At 46.9% G+C, this 25274-nt stretch overlaps 1 protein-coding gene across 2 annotated transcripts in view; it reads left to right on the top strand.

Annotated features, from left to right (window-relative positions):
- Positions 1 to 25274, top strand: part of CACNA2D2 (calcium voltage-gated channel auxiliary subunit alpha2delta 2) — a 667269-nt gene that overhangs the window by 118619 nt on the left and 523376 nt on the right. For both annotated transcript variants that reach the window (XM_030569197.1, XM_030569196.1), the window contains exon 3: positions 11797 to 11913. In XM_030569197.1, coding sequence (XP_030425057.1) covers positions 11797 to 11913 — 117 coding nt within the window. The remainder of the gene's footprint in view (positions 1 to 11796; positions 11914 to 25274) is intronic.

The raw sequence follows: 25274 nt of genomic DNA, 5'->3' as shown, positions 1-25274 counted from the left end.
CCACCAATAGCTAACTCGCTGCTCAGCTTGTAGTGTACAGCTGTTAAGCGACTAAACCTGCTGCATCACTCGTATGGACTTGAGAGATTCCCAGCAAACCCGATGAGTCTCTCTTGGGCTTCAGGTCATCTCCTGCCCTTTTCAGGGGATAGATTGACCCCAGACAGCACAGACCAGTGTGAGGGTAGGGAGGCCCACATGTCACCTCTGTGTGTCAGTCTCTCGGAACTGACCTGTGCTGGGGTTAACCCTATCATTTGTAAGGGCAGGAAAAGAACCTCATTAGTTATGCCCATCCCCTGGCAGGTGATTAACTAATTGCCTCATGGCTAAGCTGTATAAGGAGCTGAGGGAGCTCAGCAGTGGGGAGGGACCCATGAGAGGTGCTGGGGCATTTCCTCTCTCTAGGAAAGGCCAGGGAATGAGACACAAGCCCAGGAGAGGTGGAAGGCTAGTTCAAGTGGCACTTGGACTCACAGCAGGGCAGATCCTTGCCCTTGTCATGATACTGAATCCCACCCCAGGAATTGAAATTGAGCCTTAAAGGGGTGAATGATGTTTGTTTAGGGTTGAGTCCAGGTGGGGCAAGGGACTGTTGGTTTAGAGATGAACTTCAGAAGGGAACTGAGCTGTTGCATGCCTTGGCTGGAGGTCTGAGCCATAGAAGACCCAGCCAGAGAGTCTAGAGAAGAGACCAGCTGGAGTGGTCATTGCGGCTGAGAAAATGGCCTCAAGAGGGGTGTGAGAGGCAAAATCCCCAGGCCGTGTCCAGGCAGGAGGGGGCACTTAGAGGCAAAGATGCGGGTTGACGTCACCGGTAGGAGTTTGCTGTGTGGCGGCTCACAATGCACAAGAAAACACTGACTGAATCGGTGTCTTCACTTTTGTTTATCTCATGGCTTAAAAAAAACCAGATCATTATCTCACTGTGAAATCCTAAATGGAGACAAGAAGCTGGCTGTGTTTACTGTGAGGTAGCTAGGCCTGGTCAACACTCCCTTTTGCCCATCACCAGTTTACCTCACAGTAAAACTGAAGTGCCTTGTCCCCACTCAGCTGTTACCCTGCAGTAAAAACACACCCTTCTTGTCAGTGAACACAGGCCCAGTGTTCTCTGGCCTTGGGGTTGTTCTGTATGGTTTGGGGGGCCTGAGGCAGCAGAGAGCAGCCTCCCTCCTAAGCCATCCGTACAAAGTGGAGTCCCAATCTGTGTGGAGACCCTGAATAGAAGGTAGGGAAAGCATCATGGAGCTCTGCCTCATCCTTTCTATGTTCTCAGAGGAGAAGTGCTGGATGCATAACCCACTCCTGTGCCCATGCCCACACTCGCTGCCCAGGAATATCTCCTCCGCTCCATGCCAAGCCCCACTGGTGTCTGATGCAGTGGCTATTCGTGTTCAGCGTAGACACAGCTAAATGAGGAGCTGATTGAGGGCTGAAGCAGCTGCAGGGGGAAGGTGATTTGCTGCTCAACTAAGAGGTCCCCACTGTATTTTTCCCTTTAATTTGAAGGGTTTCCTCAGCATGCTGTCAGGGTTGCGATGCGACAGCTGCAGCTGCATTTCCCTGGGAGGCTCCATGCTAACAATTTGTACATGTAAATAGCACTGAGTGGTATCATCTTCAGCAGGGTGTTCTGACTGAGGGCTGTGGTTTTTCTCCAATGTAACTAATCTGTATAGTTTGTGACAGCATGGGGGGTTGAGGAGCCAGATGGGGTTGGACATAGCACATTGGGGTGCTGTTTAAGCCCCTCACTCACAGCTCTGCCAGTGCACATTAGTGGTGCACATCCACCACCATGTTGCTCTGTCATGAGATCCAGTGCATCTTGGTTCTGACCTGCAGCATGCCGAGTTATTCCAGTCCTGGGATCCCACACACCTTTACCAACGTGTCTCAATCCTGCCCCGCAGCCCCCCTTGCTATTCCAGTCCTATCGCTCTCCCAGTGCCCTTCAGACTTGGTCTGCTGCATCCCCTGCTATCCCAGTCCTGGGATCTCACCCAGCTTTCTCAATGCACCTCACTGCTCACTTGGGGAGCCTCTCTGCCCCATACTTTTTCTGTGCATCTTGTGACCAAAGCCTTCTAGCCTTGTCAAATGCCATGGTAACTGGGGTGATGCTTCCAAACAGAGTCTGGGATGGAACCCACCACGTTTATTTTCCATTTGTGACCTTCAGCATAGCTTGAACCCAACCCTCATGAAAGATGCAAAGCCACTAGTCTGCACTGCCTCCCCCATGTGTTTGAGCTCCCTACAGCAAGGTGACCTAGACCTCTCAGATCTTCTGTAGAAATTAATCCTTTATTTACCCTTTTTGTAAACTAGAAAAACGTGAGAAAAACCTACTCTGATTAGTAAAAATTCATTAGAGAGCTTTAATGACGAGGACCTTGTTCTTAGTTGCTAATGGGAGCATTGTCTCTTGGTGGGTTCCCAAGGTATTTTGGTGACATTTTGTCTTTTATGTGTTGCTTACAGACAGCATGTTTGTTGGGGCTGTCTCATTATTACTGTTGCCTACCAAATTTCCTTCCAGCACCACTGCACTTCTCCTGGATCAAATGACTACAGATGATCTGAAAACAATGGACAGGAAACATCATGTTCAGGAGTTGAATTGGGGCTGTCAGTCTATAAGCTAGGAGGTACTGGATAGTCCTTCGTGGTGGTCGAAGATGAGACATAGGTGGCAGAAATAGTCACAGGTTTCAGTGGGGTTTCTTTGGAAGTGCAGAACTGGATAATGAATGTCTTTGGCTGATACAATGCGGCCAACTTTCCTGGTTTATTGAGAGGCTTGTGATATTTGTTGCTTTTCTGAAAGCCCCAGCTCCTGGAGTCAGGAGATGATGGGGAAAAATCTCAGCTTGCATTTAAAAAAAAAAAAATAAGTCCTAGCTCTTGTGGTTATGAGAGAGATTGAAAACGTGACCCCTTAGTGTCTCTAAAACCAGAAAGCAAATAACAAGAACCACAAACTTAACTTTTTTAAAAGCTCAGGATTTTTAAACCACTCTCATTATGTGTTTTTGGGCCCAACTCTGTTAATATCACTGGTAGCATGGCCCCACTTGCCCATATTTTGTACTTCCTTTCTCTAGTGTAGATTCAGAGTAACCAAGTTGGTGGCGATACCCTGGATTTACATCATTGTCATGGAGAGCAGAATCGGGCCCTTTGTGGCTGCAAAAAGAATGGAAAATAACAGGGGTGGGCATAGAATTGTGTGTGTGTGTGTGTGTGCGCACACTAGTAAAAAGACAGCCTAAAAAATTAAGCTTGCATGAAAACTTTAATGAGGCCCATGTAGCAGAGCCCTTCCCACAAACTGGAGATGCTTTTCTGGCATCTTTCTTGGGAAAGAGCCCCGGTTATTTATTTTAGAGCCAGCATAGTATATATCTCATAAGGGCCCACAGGTCCCTGGGCTGCTTATTTAAAAATAGGATCATCCAATACAAAACAAGCAAAGGATGCTCCTTCAGGGAGGGGGAAGCAGTTTTCTCCTAGCAGCAGCAGCTCCCCACTTGCGTGGAGACTGCCCCTTTATAGGTGCTTTGGAAAGTTAGGTTTAGTTCTGCCTCCTTTCCTTAAGCTCCTGAGGGAACTCCTCTGGGTCTTAGCTTCCCAATGCTTTTAGCCATGTTGCCTTTCCCTTTTTGTTGTTAGAGAAACTGAGGCAATGATGAGCCATGCTTATGAGGGAGGGGCCCTGAAGGGTCTGTACCAGCTGTAGCAAAAGTTCTGTCTCCTGAGTGTCTCACCTTGGGATGGAGCTCCCCTGGCGGGCTGTGCAGTGTCAGTTAAAGGAGGGGCCAGAGCAGAAAGAAGGTGACTTGGAGGAGGCTAGAGAAAGGAAAATAGACTGTCAAGTCTCAAGGCAGTGGGATGAACTGGCAGAGGGGAGCAGCCACATAAACACACAATGGAGAGAGCTGTGGAAGCAGAGAAATTGCCCACCTCAATCTGTTAGCTTCTTTTAAGCCACTGCCGTCTATCCTCAGTTGGGCTCCTCTATCTCCTACTCCTTGCTTACCTGATCCACACACCCGCTGAAGCTGTCATTCCCTGGACAAAATTCCCCTGCCTAATTGGGCTCCCACTCCCTTCTCCAGCCTCTCCAACCAAGCACTTCCTAAATCCACATGTCTCCTAAAGGGGCTCTGGTGACTTCCCTCCTGTTTTCACCCTCTCCCATTACCAGAGTGGTGTTAGCTTCCTGGCTCAGGTCACTTGACTTAGGTCAGGGATACACACTTAATGTCCCCTCATCCTGTCATGTAGTTAACTTTCTGGTAGGGTTAAGTAGTTAAAACAGAAATTGCAAGGAATGTTCTAATTTAAAAATACCTAAACATGGAAATAAACCGCTAAGGGAAGGCAGATGAATATTCAAACACTCCCATGCAGTCTTGTAAATAAATGTGTAAGTATAAAGTATCCTAAGGCCTATTTGAAAAGCCAACCTGATTAAAAATACCAAAAACTAGATTAGTTTAGTACTTTTCTAAGAGTTTATCTGTGCCCACAAGCTATGGTGGTTTAACTGAGGGTGGGCGTTTAATCAAGTTAGTTAACCTGGTGCCAGCTCCTGTGTGGTCACTGAAATAGATTTAATCCTTGCTTATGTTGATATAAGCAAAGTCAGCAAGGAATCAACCTCAGCTAAATCAGTATAAACCATGTTAATATCAGTTTGATTTGCCTACCTAAGGATTAGCATTGCTTTAAAAACAACAACAACCCACCCCACACCTTATAGGTCAGGTTTTCAAACAGGTTTTGTACTGGGATAGCTATATCAGTGTGGATTCAGTGAAACTGGTATAGAGGTGCTTTATACTGGTACAGCTTGTTCCCCTTCCCTTACAGAAATAGCTGTTCCTGTATAAAACACCTTTTTGCTGATATAGTTGAACCTGCCCTAGGGGTGGCTGTGTAGTTCTGACTACCTGTAGCGTTAAAGCAAGACAATTTGTGTGTGTAGACAAGGCCTTAGTTAAATTGATAACACTTTTGTGAGTAGAGTGCTCTTCATTTACCCTGAGCCAAGAAGTCTGTGGGATTGATTTCTAAGGCTCTAGGAGCTATGTCCCTGTTAAGATGGTTAGTGGACAGAGTTAAGATTGTCTTTGGAATGTGCAGTGTGTCATGCATGGGTAAACTTAGGCTATGTCTACATTACAGCTTATGTTGGCATAACTTATGCCCCTTGGGGTGATTTATTCACCCCTCCCCCCAAACCTGAGCAACATAAGTTACACCGACCCAAGCACCGGTGGGGACAACACTATGTCAGTGGGAGAGCTCTCTCCCGTTGTCTTAGAACAGCTATGTTAAAGAGCTTACAATGGTGCAGCTGCACTGCTGTAAACTCTTTAATGTAGCAATACCCTTAGAGCTCATGTGATCTGTCAGCATGTTTGAATATTATCTCTGTTCCTGTAGCTCTTCTCTTGTATGTGGTTCACTGGAGCATGCTTCAATGAACTTAGGCCCCAATCCTACCATGAGCTCTGTGTGGATGGGCCCCTGTTGACATTGATGGTGCATCATGTGGGAATCAAGCTCTGTCTGGACAGAGCTCATCTCAGAATCTGAGCCTTACCATTGTCACTTCTGTTTGTTTGTTTGCTTCATTATAGTTGGCTCTCCCTGAGGAGCAGCTTAACTACATACTTCCCTCTACTGCTCCTGTAGCAATGTTGCAAAGAACGGCTAGGACAGCTGCTTTTTTATTATTAAATAGATAGCAGGAGCAAAGGTGGCAGGAAAACTGCTTGCCTGCAAGGAGAGGGAGATGGGATTTAAAAATGTCAGGTTCTCTCTTCCCTTCCTGCATTATCCCTCATGCATATCCCACTGCTATAGGAACAAGGGTTCTTATTGGGGGTTTGAGGGCATGGGGAGGGAAAGGGTGACTGCAGGTCCATCCTCCATACTGGCTTCCTTCCAGCATTCAAGTCCTGAGTCAGCAACATGTGCCTCCATCTAAAATGGGCTTATTGCTCCTCCCTGAGATCAGGGAAGAGTCAAGATCCCAGTGCAGCAGCATCAAGGGCTGGCAGGCTCACTGTGCTACTGCAGCTCCTGTGATAATGATTCTGACTGAGCTGGCTCTGAGCAGCAGCATGCTTGGGGGGACAATGCGTCCTATTTCAACTAGGCTGCAGGACCATAACTCCTTTGCTGCTTCCTCCCCTCTCCTGCCTTTCCTCCTCTTGGCTCACTTCTCTCCTTGCTGCCTCTGTTGCCTTCCCTTTACAGCCTCTTCTCCAGTAACCGCTCTCCCTTTCCCTCCAGCTGCCTCTCCACTGGGTTGCATCGCCTCTCCCTCTGCAGTGATATATGATGTCCTCCATGTAACATGCTGAAGACAGCGCAAATTGTCCCGACACGCTGACAGCAAGGCGGTGTCATTCTTATCACTGCCTGCTTGATTATCCCTAATGCTGCACAGAAGCTGACATCCTGTTAATGTAATATAGACACCACAGTGATTATAATCATAGCATGAAATATAAGCACCAGGTGATAAAATTTAAGAACAGTAGATGCAGCAGGGGAGTGAGAGTGAGATGGGAATCTGGTTCTTTATGTCTCCGCTTGCAGCATTGAGCAGTCACTAAGCTTGGGGAGGAACTGAAGGTTGCAGGCCTGGTCCAGGTGCTATGCTCTTTGCTCAGTGTGGAATAGTCCATTTGGGCTTTTTTTAACTATTGATGTTGCCTGATAACTTTTTTTTTTTAACTAAGCTGCCTTTTATTTTTTTTAAGGGAGTCTCTGTGAGTGTTGGAGTTTGAGCAGACCTGCTCCCTTACTCTGGAGTTCTCAGCTCTCTGCCCCTGTTGGAATGCTCACCCTTCTTCTGGGAGCCCTGGCCAGACCAGGAGGCAGGCCCACAAAAATCGAGATAGGCTTGAGAACATCGTGACATTTTGTAAGAACGAGAAATGTTGGGTATTTGCCTTCTGGATTTAGAACATGTTCAAGCTTTTTCTCTGCAAGCAAGTGGGCTAGAATCTTACCTTTTAAAAAACAAACCCAAAAATGAGATTTCTGTGGTTCTCTAAGGGACTCTTTCTTGAAGTCCACGCCTTATTAAATATATAATTACATTATTCTGCACAATGAGTTCTCCAAGGAGGTCGCAAACAGGTATCGGGGAACATGGCCATCCTATCTCAGACAAGGTATTGGTTATGTCTGAATGGGAGAAGATTGCAGGGGGTCCTGTTCTAGAAAAGGTGGAGAACCACTGTTCTGCGCGAAGGGTGAAGAGGCCGCAGTACTGCACCTTGCAGTACTTAGTACAGTAGTCCAGTCCATTACTGTAGAATACTTGAGTATTTCAAAGTAGCTTCCCTTTAGTGTCTGACAGCAAAGCTGCCCACTAAGAGGAGGCCAAGAATTGATGGCAGCAGCATGACTAGGGTTGCCAGGGGAATTTTGATCTGTCATGGATGCCCAAATTGCCATAGGAAGCTTTGTAACAGAGCTGAGGAGGGAACAGTTGTCAGCTTCAGTGCTGCAGCTCTAACTTCCCTGGTGCTTTGTATCTTCAGAGAGCGCTGTAAATGCTAAATAATGCTCCAGATCCCCCGTGAGCTAGGCCATTACAATGTATTTTTCACTAGCTTCATTCTCAGAAACGGCTGGGCTATTTTGACAGAAATTTTCCAAAACTGTTCGGCCTGTACATGTGAAATTTCAGCTCAGACGTTTAGTTTGGCAAAGTTATATGCATCTGAAAACGAGGTCTTATAATGGAAAGTGTTGGGCAATCTTAACAGGCAATACTACCATCCCACCTGCCTTTTTTTTTTTTTTTTTTTTTTGGGTCACCCTCTCTCTTTGAAATGAAATGTTCTCATTAACCTAGATAAACTGATGGACAAAAAGCCTGCATAAGTCTGTAGCTGCAGAGGGTTTATGATGGGGGACGGGAAGCATTGCTTGATTTTATTATTCCTCCGCCCCCACCCCGAATGGGTAGGCACAGTTTCTGGCTGTAACCAGTGGGAGCTGATTTTCCGTTTCATAATAGGAAAACACGAATTTCAGGATGTCCTCTTTATCCAAAGCTTTCTCCTTGTAGATTGCTCCTCTTCTTTTGCTTCCCTAATTGCTGCTGCTCAGCTGGAGGTAGTGTGCCTTCAAAACACATTATTTTGTTATGCTGTTACTTACCAAAGGGAAAAAGAGAGTGAGGGAGAATGTAATTTATGTTCAATTTTCTATCTTTAACCCATTTCGTGCTCGGGTGAGATTCTTTTCCAGAATAGCATCTGTTGCTATCAGCAGCACACACCTTCCAGCCTGCTGTGTGACAAAGATATGAAATGAGGGGTGCTCACAGATTATTCATGTAGGCTACTTAAAATGTCTGTGGGATGCCTCCTTTTATTGTAAATAATTCTGTTCCCCAGATCCATGAATCTTTTTCTGATGTCAGTAATTTCCAACAATAAAAGCTGTGGGGACACCAGGTTAGTATGGAACATAGGATGACTTTGGGGCCAAAGTGAGTGGGTTCCTGAGAGACACAGACTTATTGAAGCAGCTGGCTCTGAGGGGTTAGTTTCTAGGGCGATCCCTCCTGTCTTTCCTGTGAACCACATGGCTCTTGAGCCTGGGAGAGGAGGAGACCCAGTGAGGTGTCTCCTGATCTACTCGGTTATTCCTAACGGGCATGTGATTGCAATGGGTGAGGCAAACAAATCACCTCCCTGAGCCTCTGCTCTGTGGGGTGCTGGAGCACACTTCCACTCCCTGCGCCTACCAGCCCCATTCTTGTGAGCCAGTAATATAGAGAAATTGACAAGAACTTTCTATAGGTGTCAGAATAGGGGAGTCTTGCAAATTTCAGCATGCTGCTCCTGCTAGTTAGAATGCAGCTGACAGGCACATCGGTGGAGGAAGATTGTTATTCCATTTGCAGGAAAAGCTGGCACCCAGGGTAACTTGCTTGAAACCCTGACTTTTGGGGAAGGATGATATCTCTCCCTTAAGTTCTGGGAGTGGAGCCTTGTATGGAGTGGTATTTCTGGATGAAAGGTCAGCATGAGATGGCTGTTGTCAGGCACATGCCAGCAGTACAGAAGAAAGGAGAAATTGGGCACATCAGAAATAGCTTGGGCGGAATGACAATTACAGCAAGGGTCTGAGGAAACAAGGTGGAAACCTGTGGGCTAAGCCTGAAGGAACTCTGGAGAGACAGTCCGAGAGGAGAAAAGCATCTTTTCCCTTAGCCTTAGCCTCAGAAACCACCATGTGCAGCCTTTGCTTCTGTAACCATTTGTCTGGGCCAGTGGGGGAAGGTGGGAGGGGGACCTTGGAGGGATTCAGTATTCAGACACTTTAAATTCACCTCTAGCTACCTTCAAATTATCAGGAGCTTGTTGTCCACTGAGAAACTGCTTCAGCTCAGATTTTCAGGGAAGGGGTGGAGGGGATGGAAATATCGAAGGAATTTTTCCATGGGGTTGGTGTCTGCATCCTTCTGCTGGGCTGTTTTGCAGTAGTACTTTGAAGATCACCTTTGAAGAGTAATACTTTGGTGACCTTCCCTGTCCCTAAATAGTAGCATTGGGCATATTCCATTGTAGGAGTTGTCTCTGCATTGGGCATGATGCAGGAGCCGATGTTTGTCTGATTAATTAAACATGTTCTTTGCTTTCTGCTGGTGGAGCTGGAATACAGAGCAAGAGTTCTCATTCCAGCCTCTTCAGAGAACATAGTGCCAGTGAAAGGTGTCAGCCTGGCTGCTCTGGTGACCGAAGCCCCCTCTTTTATACACACAGTGCTGCCTGAACAGTGGCAGTGCAAGCTCCTTCCAGTTCATCCCCTACCAATTTACAGAAGTGTACATAGTGTTTGTCATGCTGGATCAGGGCACTGGCCCATCCGCTGGGATCCTGATCCCTTCACTAGCCTCTGGGAAGTGGAGCCCCACCTCACCTGACTCTGAAATACACCGACCTATCTAGTGGTGTTGTGCAGTGTGTATAGAGCACTACCATCCTGCTCTGATCTAGGCCTGCGTTACCACAAATGCTCCTGCTGGTCTTAGAGTTATCCCCTCAATAGAGAAGAAATTGTTTCTGTCCCAGCCCATCCTTAATCTTTCCACTGAGGCTGCCAGCGCTGGGCCAGGTCTAGTAACTTTTGTGATGTGTTTTGTCTGCTGGAGAGGGACCTGGGCTGAGACTCCCTTCGTGTTCCACACAAACCACCACAGACATCTCAGATGGATTACAGTAGTGCCTAGAGGCCTATCCCAGGTCAGGCCCCATTGGGCTAGGTGCCGTATAGAGACACAGTGAGAAAACAGTCCCTGCCCTGAATACTTGCTGTTGCTACTGATCAGATCTAGATTTGAACTGATGTCCAAAAGGCGAAGACACCTGAAGTGTGCTGGATGGTTTGTAGGCAGGCATGAAGACAGAATTGCCTGCCCCAAAGAGCCTGCAGTCTTGTGCACGGGGTGTGGAGGATGAAATGCTGAGCAGTGCACTGGAACAAAGATGCTGACTTTGTGGCCTGTGAATTCCAAGGATTCAGATTTGCTTGAGTGATTTTCTGCTGTCTGGTTTAACACTCTTATGGGAGACCTAGAGCCTACGGGCTTGTGGGAGGATGCCTCTTAATAAGGAGAGGGAAGAGGTATGGCATGCTGTGGGGGGACAGAGGGCATGAGGCCATGTGGGGAGGTCACAAAGTGGGGGCAATTATGTAACTGCCTTGGGCAGAGGCCAGGGGGTAGGTACTGTGATAGAAATGAAAGTCAGTACCCTGTTATCAGCGGTACTGGAAATTGTCATGCATGGAACTTCCACCTGCTATAGTGGAGTTAGTCACCCTAAGGATTGCTGGGCTCTCCCATGTTTCTTGCATAATTTAAGCCTTCTCCCCTCCCTGTGGAGATGACTGAGAGTTGTTAACTCTGAAGCCTAATGCTGACCATGTCAGTGTGGTTAACGATTTCACTGATTGTTCTAGCACCAGCTTCTGGCTGGTGGGACAGATCAGTCCCCAGAGTGGCTCCACTGGAACTGCAGTGGGGTTTCCTTGGGGTTGAATGTGCTTAGCTAGAGTGGTTTCCATCCTTGTGAAAGAGCATGCTGCAGGAGTAAAGCTGCAAACTTTAGAAACTCAAATGAGTAGCTGATTGTATCAGGATTTTTTTTGCCTTCACCACAGGGCAACTTCTCTCTAGTCCTTCTCCAGCACAGGTCAGCCAAATTGTGGGTTAACTGGAGAAGTCCTAGGTTTTATCCCAGTTTCAGTCCGATTTGGCTGGCTAACCTCCCCTCTGCCCCCTGCTGACACGGCACTGAGTGGCAGTGCCATAGGCTGACAGCAGATAGCACGTATGGACCCTGGGAGGTGGCAGTGAGCTCTTCTTGCAGTTTCCTGGTCTGGCAAGTGAAATCTGGAGTGTGGATTGTGACTGGGGTCTGGGGACATCATTTAGACACTGAAAAATGGGTGAAAAAATTGCACATTTGGGTCACCAGAGGGGTGTGTGGCCATTGCACTGGGATGTCTCAAGCATTGTGGGAGGAGAGGCCCTTGATGTCTCTGCTGGAGAAGAGAGGAAGCTGGCAAGCCCAGAGGGATGAGTTTCAGACCATAACCTTGTGTACACCTTCCTTGCTTGCTAAGCCTCCCAACTTCCAAATCCCACAGCCCCATCTTACCTGTGCAGGACAATCCCTTGGCACTGTTTTTCTTGTGTCTTTATGTAGTGGTGATCATCTCTCTTCCTTTTATTCCCCTTACTAGATCTACAATGACAACAGGAACCTGTTCGAGGTCAAGGAGAATGTCCCCAAGAAATTAGTGGAGAAAGTGTCGGGAGACATTGAGAGCCTGTTGGCCAAGAAAGTCCGGGCTTTAAAGGTAGGGGGCTTGACTGGTACATTGGTCTCTTGTGGTGTGTTTGGAGTCTGCGGGAAGGGATGACCCTGGTGGAATGGTGTGACCTTGCCAGCAGAACACGGTGACATGCTATCTCCTAGGCACTGCATCTCTTAGGGGTTGCATATCTTAATGAGAATATTTCTGAAAGGGTGTGGAAAGCACATGGGTTGGTAAATTTCAGCAAATCTCCAGCATAGAGGACTTTTCAAGTAAAGTGTCATCTTTGGTCTCAGGATAACTGCTACGTGTGCTGCTACGGTTAGAGATGTTCGTTGGCTTTCCAGTGTATTCTCCGCAACTACTGAACGGGGAGAAAATAACACAGTTCCTTAGCACAACTTATGAAAAGTTTTATGGAGAAATAGCTTTGGCTCTTTAAGAGGCTGTAACCTGAAATGCTCGCATGCCTGTGTCTGATGGTCCAGTTGGACAGTGCGCATATCCTGTGATATAAGTGTGTGAGTTGTCCTCTTGGGCATCTGTGTAAGTTTCCAATTTCACTTCTCATTTTGTCATTTTCTCTTTGAGTGAACTCATTTCATTAGTGCTGGACCAAGATAACCTGATCACACTGCCATGTTGTCTGACTTGACCCTCTCTACAATCATGTTCAGCATCTGGACTTTTTGTGCTGCTCTCAGTAAGTTTAGCTGAAGAAACAATAAGGATTTTATCTCTGTGGAACAGAGAGAGCTTGTGCCTAGTTGGGAGTGAAGCTGTTTCATTTATTGGAACTGTAGCTTCTTTTGGAGTGCTTGATTTTATGAAACTTTGTGTGTGGTGAAGTTCTGCACCTGGGAGCACAGTTCTAGTGGCAACACTGGCCTAACCAGGCATGCAGCTGAGTTAACCAGGGGCAATGGATGAAGTGTCTTGTAAGGATGTGTGGGTGCAGCTAGAGAGATCAAAGGCCGCCCTCCATCTTGGTAGGAGGGGGGCTGGACTGCAGGGAAAGACCACACTGTAGCTGTTTGGAGCAGGCTTTTCTTGTATTATGTAATGTTAATTACAAACTTTCTGTGCCTTAATAAGAGAGCAAGAGATGGAGCTTTCTTAGGGGCTGGTCCCAAACTGTGGCATAAACTCCCACAGCAACTAAGGACCATCCCAAATAATTTTTTTTAAATGTATTTGCTTTCATGCTTAACCTCAGTTGTCTTCCAGCTTGATTCTATCTCTGTCTGTGATAAGAGCCCCCTATTCAGTAACCTGGCATGGTGAAGTGACTTGTATTTATCCAGGGCTGAGAGAGTCTGTGGCTTTGTTGGATTTCAAATCCTGATTTGAATGTGTCTTCTGAAGTGTGCACTTTCAGAATGAGACCCTGGGTGGTTCATCTCTCATCAAGCCAGTCTCAATGACCATACACCTCAATTATAATATTTTAGCAGGTGCTCCTGGTCTCTCCTTCCACATTGGTGATAGGCAATAGAATCTAGGGATGGGAGAAATGTATAGGCTCCTCCAGCCCCTCTCCCTGCCAGTGCAGGACTGTACAGTGCCAAAGGGGCCAGAATCTAAGCTGCAGCACTCCCTCTACTTCCTTTGGGAGTCTCTAAGGCTATGTTCCTAAGGCTGTGTCTACACTGTGGACCTCACAATGATACAGCTGTACCACTGCAGCTGCGCCGCTGTAAAGTCTCCTGTGGACTTAGTGCTGTCCGCACCCCTGATCGACAACAGTTTGGCTGACAAAAGTGCTAGTGTAGACAAAACGTTACACAGCTCTTCTCTCCCAGGAAGCTTTTCCTCATCTCCAACCTACGTTTTCCTCTGCCTCTGCTCTCCTTCCAGTTGAATCATCTCTCTCAGATGTTCCTCGCCCCTCCCCCCCGTGACTCATGGGAACAATGATGATTTTCCTTAAATGATTTTTTTTCAGTGGCTGAGTCAAGTGTGACTGACGTGTGTCGGTGAGAGTGGGAGGGGGCATCAGGCCTTATGTAGCACAATTTTTGTGATACCTGTATGCTTCTACCACTGGAAGAGTAGTCCCCTCCCCACTCTGTATTGTTGCTGTAGAAGGTGTAGGACATCTCTCAGTGAGCAAGGTTTCTGGAGGAAGGTACTAGCTAGTCTTCTGACACGCTGCACAGGCACTGTATAGCAGTCATTCAAATTAGACCAAGATTCAGCCCATTCGTCAAAGAGCCTGCTGTTCCTAATTTCAAAGGAAAACATTCATGCATCCTGATTAAAGAAAGTTAAGCTGTGTCCAGAGCATTTTATTAATAATATTTACAGTCCCCCCCGCTTCCCCTATAGAAACAAGAATTAAACACCAGAAACCGCACTCGGTGCTGACTTCTGGTGGCGGTGGCTTGACGCAATCTAATGGCTGCAGTAGGGGTCTGGCCATTACAGGCATTCTTATTTCCCATGTGTATTTCAGAATAATGCGGGGGTAGGACAGTGATTGCTTCCCTCAGTAAAACTGACCTGCAAGGCTGGGCACTTAGCTACTGCTCTTCCACTGGACCATCTCTCATCCCGTTTCCTCATGAGATGGGAAAAATTCCCAGAAGGATCTCTCTGCAACACTCCTTTCTTGTTCCCTCCAGGTACATTTTCCACTGGCCCTGTGGGGTTAGTGCACTCTGCCAGATATCAGGAGACTTCTTGCTGGCCCACCCTTCTGCCCACCCTTAAGCATGAAATCAATATGGAGCTGCCTCTGTCCCCAGTGCCCGTTGTCCAGGGGAAGCCCCTTTCACACCAACTCAGCCCTGTGTTAACTCTCTTATTGTATCCTTTCTTAGGCCCTACAATCACCATTCCGTTTGCTTCCTAGTGTCACCAGCAGGGATGGAACCCTAGGCCTTCAATCCCAAAAGCACAGCCCTCTACCTTGAGCTAATGGAGTAACTCTGCTAGTGGCTGTAGTAGACTTGTATCCTAGTTGGCTGACACTATGCCCTCGTCCAGACTACCCCGCCGTATCGGCGGGTTAAAATCAATTGCTCGGGGATCGATATATCGCGTCTAATCTAGACACGATATATCGATCCCCGAGCGCGCTTATATCGATTCCGGAACTCCATCAACCCCAACGGAGTTCCGGAATCGACACGGAGAGCCACGGACATCGATCCCGCGCTGTCTGGACGGGTGAGTAATTCGATCTTAGATATTCGACTTCAGCTACATTATTCACGTAGCTGAAGTTGCGTATCTAAGATCGATTTTCCCCCCCCTAGTCTGGACGAGCCCCCAAGGACACAACATACTTAGCCAGTGTGTCACATCAGATGAATTATAGGGAAACAATATGGATGGCTCTGACTGCTTTCCTGCATCAAATTCAAACATCTGTGGTGCTTTTTGGCCCAGACCAACAGTTGCCCTGGTTCTGCCTGGGAAATATGTCTTCCCTGACCCTTGCAAAAGGGTCAAGGTGTCAGCAGCTGCCAAATGATTGATGGTGACTTCACTCCATCTTCATGAGACTGGCACTCTGAATGCCTGCAGAGGGCAGTGAGTGCCAGGCTGGAAAGAGGGGGGGCTGGCTGGCATTGCCTCCCTCCCTTGCTCCGTTCACTGGTGTTGGGTTTTTTTAAACCTGAGTTAAGATATTTCTATTGGGCCCTGATCATCTCTGGAGCGCACCAACTCTGTTTTCAGGCGCTGGCTGGGCAGGGGAGAAAGCTCTAGTTCCACACAGGTGACGTGGCAGTGAAGAATCCTGTGTCAGCAAATAGGCTCGGGTGTTCCAGGCTGCAGCTGCAGTGGTCTCTGATGCACAGGGCCAAAGACTGGATCTTGCTGGCGCCACTCACACAGGAAGCCCTGCTGAAATCAGTGAGGTGACTTGTGTGAGTCAGGGGAGCCCCAAGGGAATCCATGATTGATGAGGACCCTAGAGAAAGCAGATTTTATGGGAGAAGGATGAAAGAGAGATGGGGAAGGGGGAAGCTGGGTCCCCCTTCCCCACGTCTACATTGTTGCTCTTTCTGAAATCGCTGTGCTGCTCTGTGCATTGGATAAGTACGGGAGATGCTGCCTAGATGTGCTGTATTATAATGGTGCTGCTGCTGTGTAATTGCTGCCTGCAGAAGAGTTTGGGAGAAAAATAAACTTTACTAAATGGACCTGATTTTTTATTATTATTGGCTGTGGATAGATTTGGGTGATTTACTTCTTGGAAGTATAATCCCCTTCAGTGATATTGCTGCTGGCTTCTTCTCCCTCCCTTCTGGGCCTGTTGTGTGTTACTTTCCATGCCAATGATTAGCCACTCTCCAGGGCGGCGTGTGCCCTGGGGTCAGGAGAAGCTGATAACCAAGGTAGACTGGGGAGGAAGGGACCCAGCATGACAGTTAAGGCAGAAGTTTGCTATTTCCTGCATGTGCTTCTGCTTGCTACCTGAATGTGCAGATCAGAGTAGTAATTGCTTTGTGTTAAGCTGTGCATGCCACTTCCATGGCTTCCTCCACCTGCTCTCTGCGGCTGCATGCCACTGATGTGCTCCACTCAGCCCAGACTCTCTTCCTAACCAGTTCTGTAAATGCCAAGCTGCAGCACAGCAAAGGGAGGAGGTCAGCAGGGGTTGTGGTTTGAGCTGATGTCGGATTTCAGAAAGCGTCAGTGCAAACAGCTGATATGCCACTGACATTTTCCAGAGGTGTTAAGTGGCACAGGGGAAATGTTTGTTAATTGCAGCAATAGACATGATCCTTTGCCAGAGTAACTCCCTGAAACATGAGAGGCTGCGCTTTCCGTGGGCGGAAGCTTCTGGAACTCCATGTGCCCGATTCCCACCATGTCACTCTCTCCCCCTGAATCCCATGGTGTTATCCCAGCTGATCCCAGTGTAGGGAAGATGAGAATCTGGTCCCAGGGCTGTGGCAGCAGGGTCCTTTTCTCTGTTTGCCGAGCAGTTTCTCGGAGCATCTCTCTGTAGCTAAAGTCAAACATAATTGGAAAAGTCACTGTTGCTGATTAGCTCCACTCAACTCAGAGTGGTAAAACAGGGTATTGTCGTCCCCCCAGCCCCGGGGCCATGTATGTCCCATGACTGCTTTTTTGTAATCAGCAAGGGATACGAGCTGTGTGTGCAGTTAGTATCCAGATCTGAATTTTCCCCACATTCTTAGCAGTTAGGGGCAGGATGGAAAGCTTCGATCCTGGGTTTCATTTTGGGCTTTTCCCATGCAGACCTCTGAAGGCTAATTCGACTGCTGATTGGTTCCCGTTTCACAGGCTTAGCCACAGATGATTTGCTTTGCCTCATGATAGCTGTACATCCCATTGCTTACCGTGGGCTATGCTGAGTTATTTATACACTGTGACTTGCCTAAACAGTGCTAACTGTGTTGGTGTTTTCTCCTTCTCTGAAAGGAATCCATCTGATGCAATAAAATAAGATACAAATAGCCACACTGTTGTTTAACCTAGAACGCTGGGAATGGGAGAGGGAGACCAGAACCAACAAACCCTAAGCAGTCCAGGTCCCAGCTCCTTTAGCAATTGCCCATTTCTCCAAGATTCAGCCTGGCAGCTGGGTTACTCTGCTTGATAGTTCCTAGATCTGAACCTCTGGGGGCAGGACGTTGAGAGCGGTGCTCAGTGCTAAAGCCGGCCTCTTTCTCTCTCCACCCATTGGACTATCTTCTCAGGGTCTTTGCACAGGCCTGAAGTGACAAAAATTCTAGAAGAAAAGTTTAAGCTGCCTTATGGTGAAGGACCTGTTTGTTGTTTCCTGTAGCCTTCAGCCCCGTGAGTGAGGTGTTGGAGTCCGGCGCTGCCCAGGAGTGGTCAGTTAAATGGGTCCTGTGTTCTTTCCAATTCCAATTCTTTCCAGCTTATTCTCTCTCCTTTTTCCCCCATCACAATTCCATGCTTGTTTTCACCTTCTGTCTTTCTCACTGCTGACCTGTGTGGATGAATCATGGGTTTTGTTAACACCTACTTATCTCCAGTGCCTGATGATGAATGCTCTGGTGAAGGGACCTCTTTGGTAAAGAGTCAACATGCCTGTCCCTTCAGTTAAGATGCAAGAGCTCACTGTGTACATCCTAGAAGATCCCCAAATCGTCCTTCAGCAAAGGCAGGGAAGATCAGGCATGACCTTCAACATTACCCTGTGGCAAAACACAAGCAGCAGGCGCAAAGCTCTCGGAATGTATTTTTATTTTAAACACTTTTTTGCAGGTCTCCTTGAAGAGATTTCCTCGGGGTGTTGTTATTACTGAGGAAAGTGTTTCCCTTCTCCCCTGGCTCTAGTTCCAAAGATGGTGCTTGGCAGCACTGGCTGTGCAGCGCATGAGAAAGGGGACAGCATCTTAGTGGTGTCAGCGTGTGACCAGGCTTTGGGAGACCTGGCTTCACCCAGGAGACTTGGAGAAATTGGGAAACTTACTTAACTTTTTGTGCCTCAGCCTCCCCATCAGGATATCATTACTCATCTGCTTTGCATGGTAGTGCAATTAATGCTTCTAAAGTGTTTTGAGTCCTGGGAGGGAAGGCCCTGCAGAAGTGTGGTGCGTTATTGTAGAACCTTGTAACGGGGCTGTCATAAACAGATAAGAAAAGTTAATAGCACAGAAGTACTTTATATCTCTCTAACTGTAAAGGGTTAACAAGTTCAGTGAGCCTGGCTGTCACCTGACCAGAGGACCAATCAGAGAACAGGATACTTTCAAATCTTGAGGGAGGGAAGTTTTTGTGCTGTGCTGTTAGTTTTGGTTGTTGTTCACTCTGGGGGCTCAGAGGGAGCAGATGTGCAACCAGGTTTCTCTCCAATCTCTCCAATACAGGCTCTTATAAGTTCAGACTAATGAGTGCTAGGTAGATAAAGCGAGTTAGGCTTATGTTTGTTTTCTTTATTTGCAAATGTGTATTTGGCTGGAAGGAGTTTAATTGTGTATTTGGCTGGAAGGAGTTCAAATTTGTATTTTTGCTGAAAGGATTTTAATTTGTACTTGTATATTTAGGCTGGGAGAGTATTCCCAGTGTCTATATCTGAAAGACCCTGTACCTATTCCATTTTTAAAAAAAATGTACAAAGATAATTTTTACTGTTTTTTTCTCTCTTTAATTAAAAGCTTTTCTTGTTTAAGAACCTGATTTTTTTTTTTTTATTCTGGTGAGGCTCCAGGGGACAGGGTCTGGATTCACCAGGGAGTTGGTGGGGAGAAAGGGGGGAAGGGAGAGAGAGAAGCTAATTTCTCTCTGTCAGGATTACTTTCTCTCTCAGGAAGTCTGGGAGGGCGAAAGAGAAGGAGGGAGGAAGGTGAATTGTCCTCTCTGTTTTGTGATTCAAGGAGTTTGAATCACAGTGATCTTCCAGGGTGTCATAACCTTAGTCCCAGATTTGGACCTTAGCGTCCAAAATATGGGGGTTAGCATGAAAACCTCCAAGCTTAGCTACCAGCTTGGACCTGGTACTTGCTGCCACCACCCAAAAAATTAGAGTGTTTTGGGGCACTCTGGTCCCCCTGAAAAACCTTTCCTGGGGACCCCAAGACCCAAATCTCTTGAGTCTCACAACAAAGGGAACTAATCCTTTTTCCCTTCCCCCCTCCAGGTGCTCCTGGAGAGATACACAGACACAAGCTCTGTGAATTCAAACAGAGTGACTCCCCCTCTCCGTTTCCAGTCCTGGAAACAAAAGCACTTTCCTCTTCACCCAGAGGAAATGCAAAATCAGGCTAGCAAATTCAACACACACAGATCTCCCTTGATTTCTTCCTCCCACCAATTCCCTGGTGAGTACAGACTCAATTTCCCTGAAGTAAAGAAAAACTCCAACAGGTCTTAAAAGAAAGCTTTATATAAAAAGAAAGAAAAATACATACAAATGGTCTCTCTGTATTAAGGTGATGAAATACAGGGTCAATTGCTTAAAAGAATATTGAATAAACAGCCTTATTCAAAAAGAATACAAATCAAAGCACTCCAGCACTTACATTCATGCAAATACCAAAGAAAAGAAACCATATAACTTACTATCTGATCTCTTTGTCCTTACACTTAGAAACAGAAGACTAGAAAGTAGAAACTACTTCTCCAAAGCTCAGAGAAAGCAGGCAGACAGACAACAAAGACTTAGACACAAACTTCCCTCCACCCAAAGTTGAAAAAATCCGGTTTCCTGATTGGTCCTCTGGTCAGGTGCTTCAGGTGAAAGAGACATTAACTCTTAGCTATCTGTTTATGACACAGGGTAACCCAGGGAGGGGAAGCCTGGGAGAGGCAACAGTGGGGGAAAGGGTTTACTTTCCTTGTGTTGAGATCCAGAGGGTCTGGGTCTTGGGGCAAGGTTTTAGGGGGACCAGAGTGTACCAGGCACTGGAATTCCTGGTTGGTGGCAGCGCTACAGGTTCTAAGCTGGGATTGAGCTTAGAGGAATTCATGCTGGTACCCCATCTTTTGGACGCTAAGGTTCAGGGTGGGGAATTGTACCATGGCAGGGGCTTTCTGGGGATGATAGCTGGTTGGTTAGGGTGTTTGTAGGGTTGGCAGCTCATCCTCTGGTGCTCTTAGCTCTGGTGTACACTGCCTGGTTCTGTCCCGCTGGGAGTTGTCTCAGGCTCAGTCTGCTTCTAGCATATATCATGCATGCAGAGAGGATTTAATTGGACGGGTTTATCCCTTTAAAAGCTCTGATAGCCATGAGATTTCCCTTACAGGTATTAGGTAATGGAGTCTTATCAGCCCTTCAGCTCCCTGATAGGGGGAGTGAAAGGTTTCACTTATTTGAAGACTTGCAAAGATTGGCATGCAACAAAATGTTCCTCTGCTCCATTCAGAGTGGTTCCCCTCCCACCGCCCCCACCCCCATAAGTAAGTCTCATATCGCTGTCATTGCATGCAGTTAAATCTCTCCTGTGGAAACCTATCTGACTTGTGACAGCAATGTTTGTGCTGAGGGTGGTATTAGGGCACAATGGGCAAGGCTAATCCAGTTTGGAACATGACTGCCCTTCCACCTCCAGTGAAAGCCACTGAGCTGTGTCAGAAGCTGCTTCTCTCTTTGTCCTGTTGCTCTCCATGCTAATTGCCTGTAGCATTGGTCTTCTCTGGCTTCTGGAGGCATGTGATTATGGAGGACTGGGTAGCATAGTGAATTAGTGCTCATAAAAAGCATTCTCTCCCCTCTTCCCAGTGGCATGTCTGGGGCTGTCTGAACTTTCCCACTGGGGCAGTGGCCCTGCTGTTGTTAGGCTACCTGCTCAGGTCAACGGAGCAAACTTACATTGGTAGCTACAGCTGGCCTTCTTGTGATGAGCCTAGGAGTCAACACTGGCAGAGAGAAGGTGCTGGAGCCATTGCTGCTTCAACTGCAGAGGAAGAGTCAGCAGGAAGGAGTCACTGAGCTGAAATAAAGACTATACTGAACTACAGTTCACCAGACTGTTGGGCTCCCAGGACTCCAGCAGAGTGTGCTACGCATGCAGGCCTGTAGCCTGTAGGGTTCCTCCTCTTTACCCAGACATGGCCCATGGGTTCTACACAGCATGAAGCTTTTGGGCAGGGCAGGAAGAGAACCGACTCCTACACCCACATCTCCTGGGTCCCAGTCCAGTGCCCTGTCCGCTAGGTCACAGTATCTGCCTGTATTTCCCCATTTCAGATGGCAGGTGACCTATGTGGGGAAGTATTTCCTTCAGACACTGCACATCATACTGTGCCCAATCACACAGAGCAGAAACCCACCCAGTAATAAAAATGGAAATTAGCTTTCTCTGCTCAGCACTTGCATTTAAAGAGAAGGTGGGTAAGGGGTGGGGGGAAATAACACACTGCCTAAACTGCAAACATTTAAAGGTATAATCTCCTTGCTTTGTTAATTAATAGTAATAATTTATCCCTTCTCCGACTTGTTTCCTAATTGCTGGTTAGTAGTTTTTTGTTTTAATTATATTTTTAATTCACTCCTAATCAAATCTTGGCTGACTCGCTTCATTTATTTATTTATTTATTTATTTGGCCTGCCCGTGTGCATGTCTCTGTCTCTTCCCAACCTCCCCTTCTCTTCCTCTTCTTTCCTCCCTCCACTGTTCCTGAGCTGGACCTGATCCAGTAATCCAATTTGAATCCAATCTCTCAAGTCTGGAATTCTAATTTACAGATTGCAGAGAGGGAGTTGAACAGTGCGCACACACCAGGACGGGAGTTTATTGTCTAATCTAATCAGGGACAATCAGATGTTTGTAACAAGTCTATCAGAACTATATTGGGCCCATTTGCAGAGCAATGTAACCAGCCTTCTAATAATGCTAACACGATTTAGGGCTTCGTGCACTTTCATGCAGATTATGTCGTATGTTTTCCTTTCTTCTTTTCTGTATGCTTGGCAGAAGCACAGCCCTATTTGCTTTAAAACTTTGTAAGCTGCTTGGTGAGCGCTGAGGCTTCAGAGAAATGTGAGGCCGCACATAGAATATCATAGAATCCTAGAATATCAGGGTTGGAAGGGACCTCAGGAGGTCATCTAGGCCAACTCCCTGCTCAAAGCAGGACCAGTCCCCAACTAAATCATCCCAGCCAGGGCTTTGTCAAGCCTGACCTTAAAAATCTCTAAGGAAGGAGATTCCACCACCTCTCTAGGTAACCCATTCAAGTGCTTCACCATCCTCCTAGTGAAAAAAGGTTTTCCTAATATCCAACCTAAACCTCCCACACTACATCTTGAGACCATTACTCCTTGTTCTGTCATCTGGTACCACTGAGAACAGTCTAGATCCATCCTCTTTGGAATCCCCCTTCAGGTAGTTCCTTCCATTGTGGCTTCTGCAGGGCCCTGAGCGTTGGTGCCATGTGCCCTGTGTGTGGAAGAGATCAGAATACTTCCTGAGCAGAGGCCTCTCCAACTCGCTCCATGTGGGTCTTCCAAGCAGCCACAGTGGCGTGCCATGTCTGTCACTCAGGATGCATTTGAGCTATGGTGCTGGGAAATAGGAGGTAGTAACTCATATATGGAGATACCTGATAAGTCTCTGCATTGAAGATACTTCCTAAACCTTGTACATATGTGTATGAGCCCTCAGGCACTTTTGGCTGGGAGAGGATGTTGCCAAAGAATGAACAAATATACAATGGCCTTTTTTCTGTCTTGCTACAGGGCATCTAAAACCTGATGCTCGGCTTTTGTAGATTTAATTGTTTTGGTTTATATGTAGAATGTGCTTGGGCTGTGGGCTCCATCACAGCTCAAGAGCAAGAAACCTGTGTTTTCTAGTGGTTAGAACAAAGGTCCAGAGGCCAGGGAAATCCTGGGTTCCACTTCCTCAAGCATAACTGGCTAGCCTTGGGCTAGTAATTACTGTGTCTCATTGTGCTTTCCTGATCAAATAAATGATCTCTCCTCCTTTCTCTGTTATCGCCACGAGTGTCCAGCTTTCATCAAAGAGCTGAGCTGCCTTGGAGTTGGTCACTTACTGTGTGTCACTGCTGCTCAGCTGTCTATACCTCAGGGGTTTAATTTGGGCTTCTGTATTTCTTCATGCTCCCAAAATATTTTCTCTCTGGTGCTTGCTCCACACTGAAGTCTCTCCTGGGATAGGTATGACACGGGCAGTTTCAGCATGCTTCTGTTCATTGCACTGTCCTCAGCTGTGAGCTCTGAACTCCTAAAATTGCTCTGTGGGGGCAGCCTGACTGCATTTGACTTAAAGGGTTGCGTTTTCTAAACTGGCTGAGTAAAATTTGCCATGGCACTTCTATACCTGGCGTACTCGTACACACAAGCCCCGTGAGTGCTGGATTGCACGCATAAGCCTGGAGGTACAAGATAGACTCTAAGCACTTTGGGGCTCTTTGCCTTTTCATTATGGGCCTGATTGTTGTTTGCACGAAGGCTTCTTTACGCTACGCTGGCAGCGTGCAGGAGCCTTAAAGGGGAGAGGGGGAATTATAAGTATACCCTCTTTAAGGCTCTTCACGCTGCCACAGTCGTGTACAGAGGCTTCCTTAGGGTAAATGAGAATCAGACCCTATATAACTATACTCTGCTAGCACAACAGGCCCTGATTCGAGTCTCTTGCTGCTGCAATGCAGATGTAATAATGGGGTGTCACAAATGATGTGGATGCATCTTACAGGAGATTGCACCATGTGAACATTTGGCCCAAATCTACAAAAAAAAATTTTTTTAAATCTTGAGTTAAAAGAAATGTAGGGGGCTGCAGTCCCCTATTAACCTTTTTCATTTCTACTGTTGCAAGGGCCCCAGAGACCCCTGAAACTCATAGGTCAGAAGGGACCAATCTGATCATCTAGTCTGACCTCCTGCACAAGGCAGGCCACAGAACCCCCCCCCCAATCCAATTTTATAACAACCCCTATCCCAGGACCGAGTTATTGAAATCCTCAAAATTGGTCTGAAGACCTCAAGCTGCAGAGAAACCACCAGCAAGCGACCCGTGCCCCACGCTGCAGGGGAAGGCGAAAAACCTCCAGGGCCCCTGCCAATCTGCCCTGGAGGAAAATTCCTTCCCGACCCCAAATATGGCGATCAGCTAAACCCTGAGCATGTGGGCAAGAGTCACCAGCCAGCACCCAAGAAGGAATTCTCTGCAGTAACTCAGTTCCCATTCCATCCAACATCTCCCCGCAGACCATTGAGCAGACCTATCTGGTGGTAATCCAAGATCAATTGCCCAAATTAACAATCCTATCATAACATCCCCTCCATATACTTATCAAGCTTTGTCTTAAAGCCAGGAAAGTCTTTTGCCCCCACTACTTCCCTCGGAAGGCTGTTCCAGAACTTCACTCCCCTAATGGTTAGAAACCTTCGTCTAATTTCAAGTCTAAACTTCCTAATATCCAGTTTATACTCATTCGTCCTCGTGCCTACATTAGTACTAAACTTAAATAATTCCTCTCCCTCCCTAACGTTAACCCCCCTGATATATTTATATAGAGCAAGCATATCCCCCCGCAGCCTTCTTTTGGCCAGGCTAAACAAGCCAAGCTCTTTGAGTCTCCTTTCATAAGGCAGTTTTTCCATTCCTCAGATCATCCTTGTAGCCCGTCTCTGAACCTGTTCCAGTTTGAATTCATCCTTCTTGAACATTGGACACCAGAACTGCACACAGTATTCCGGATGGGGTCTCACCAACGCCTTGTATAGTGGTACTAACACCTCCTTATCCTTGCAGGAAATACCCCGCCTGATGCATCCCAAAATCGCATTTGCTTTTTTAACAGCCGTATCACATTGGCGACTCATAGTCATCCTGCTATCAACCAGTACCCCAAGGTCCTTCTCCTCCTCCGTCGCTTCCAACTGATGCGCCCCCAACGTATATCCAAAATTCTTATTATTAATTCCTAAATGCATAACCTTGCACTTTTCACTATTGTATTTCATCCTATTTCTATTACTCCAGTTT

Source organism: Gopherus evgoodei, chromosome 7 (assembly GCF_007399415.2).
Source record: "Gopherus evgoodei ecotype Sinaloan lineage chromosome 7, rGopEvg1_v1.p, whole genome shotgun sequence".
NCBI classification, from domain to species: Eukaryota; Metazoa; Chordata; order Testudines; family Testudinidae; genus Gopherus; species Gopherus evgoodei.
This window is presented reverse-complemented; position numbering and strand designations above follow the sequence as displayed.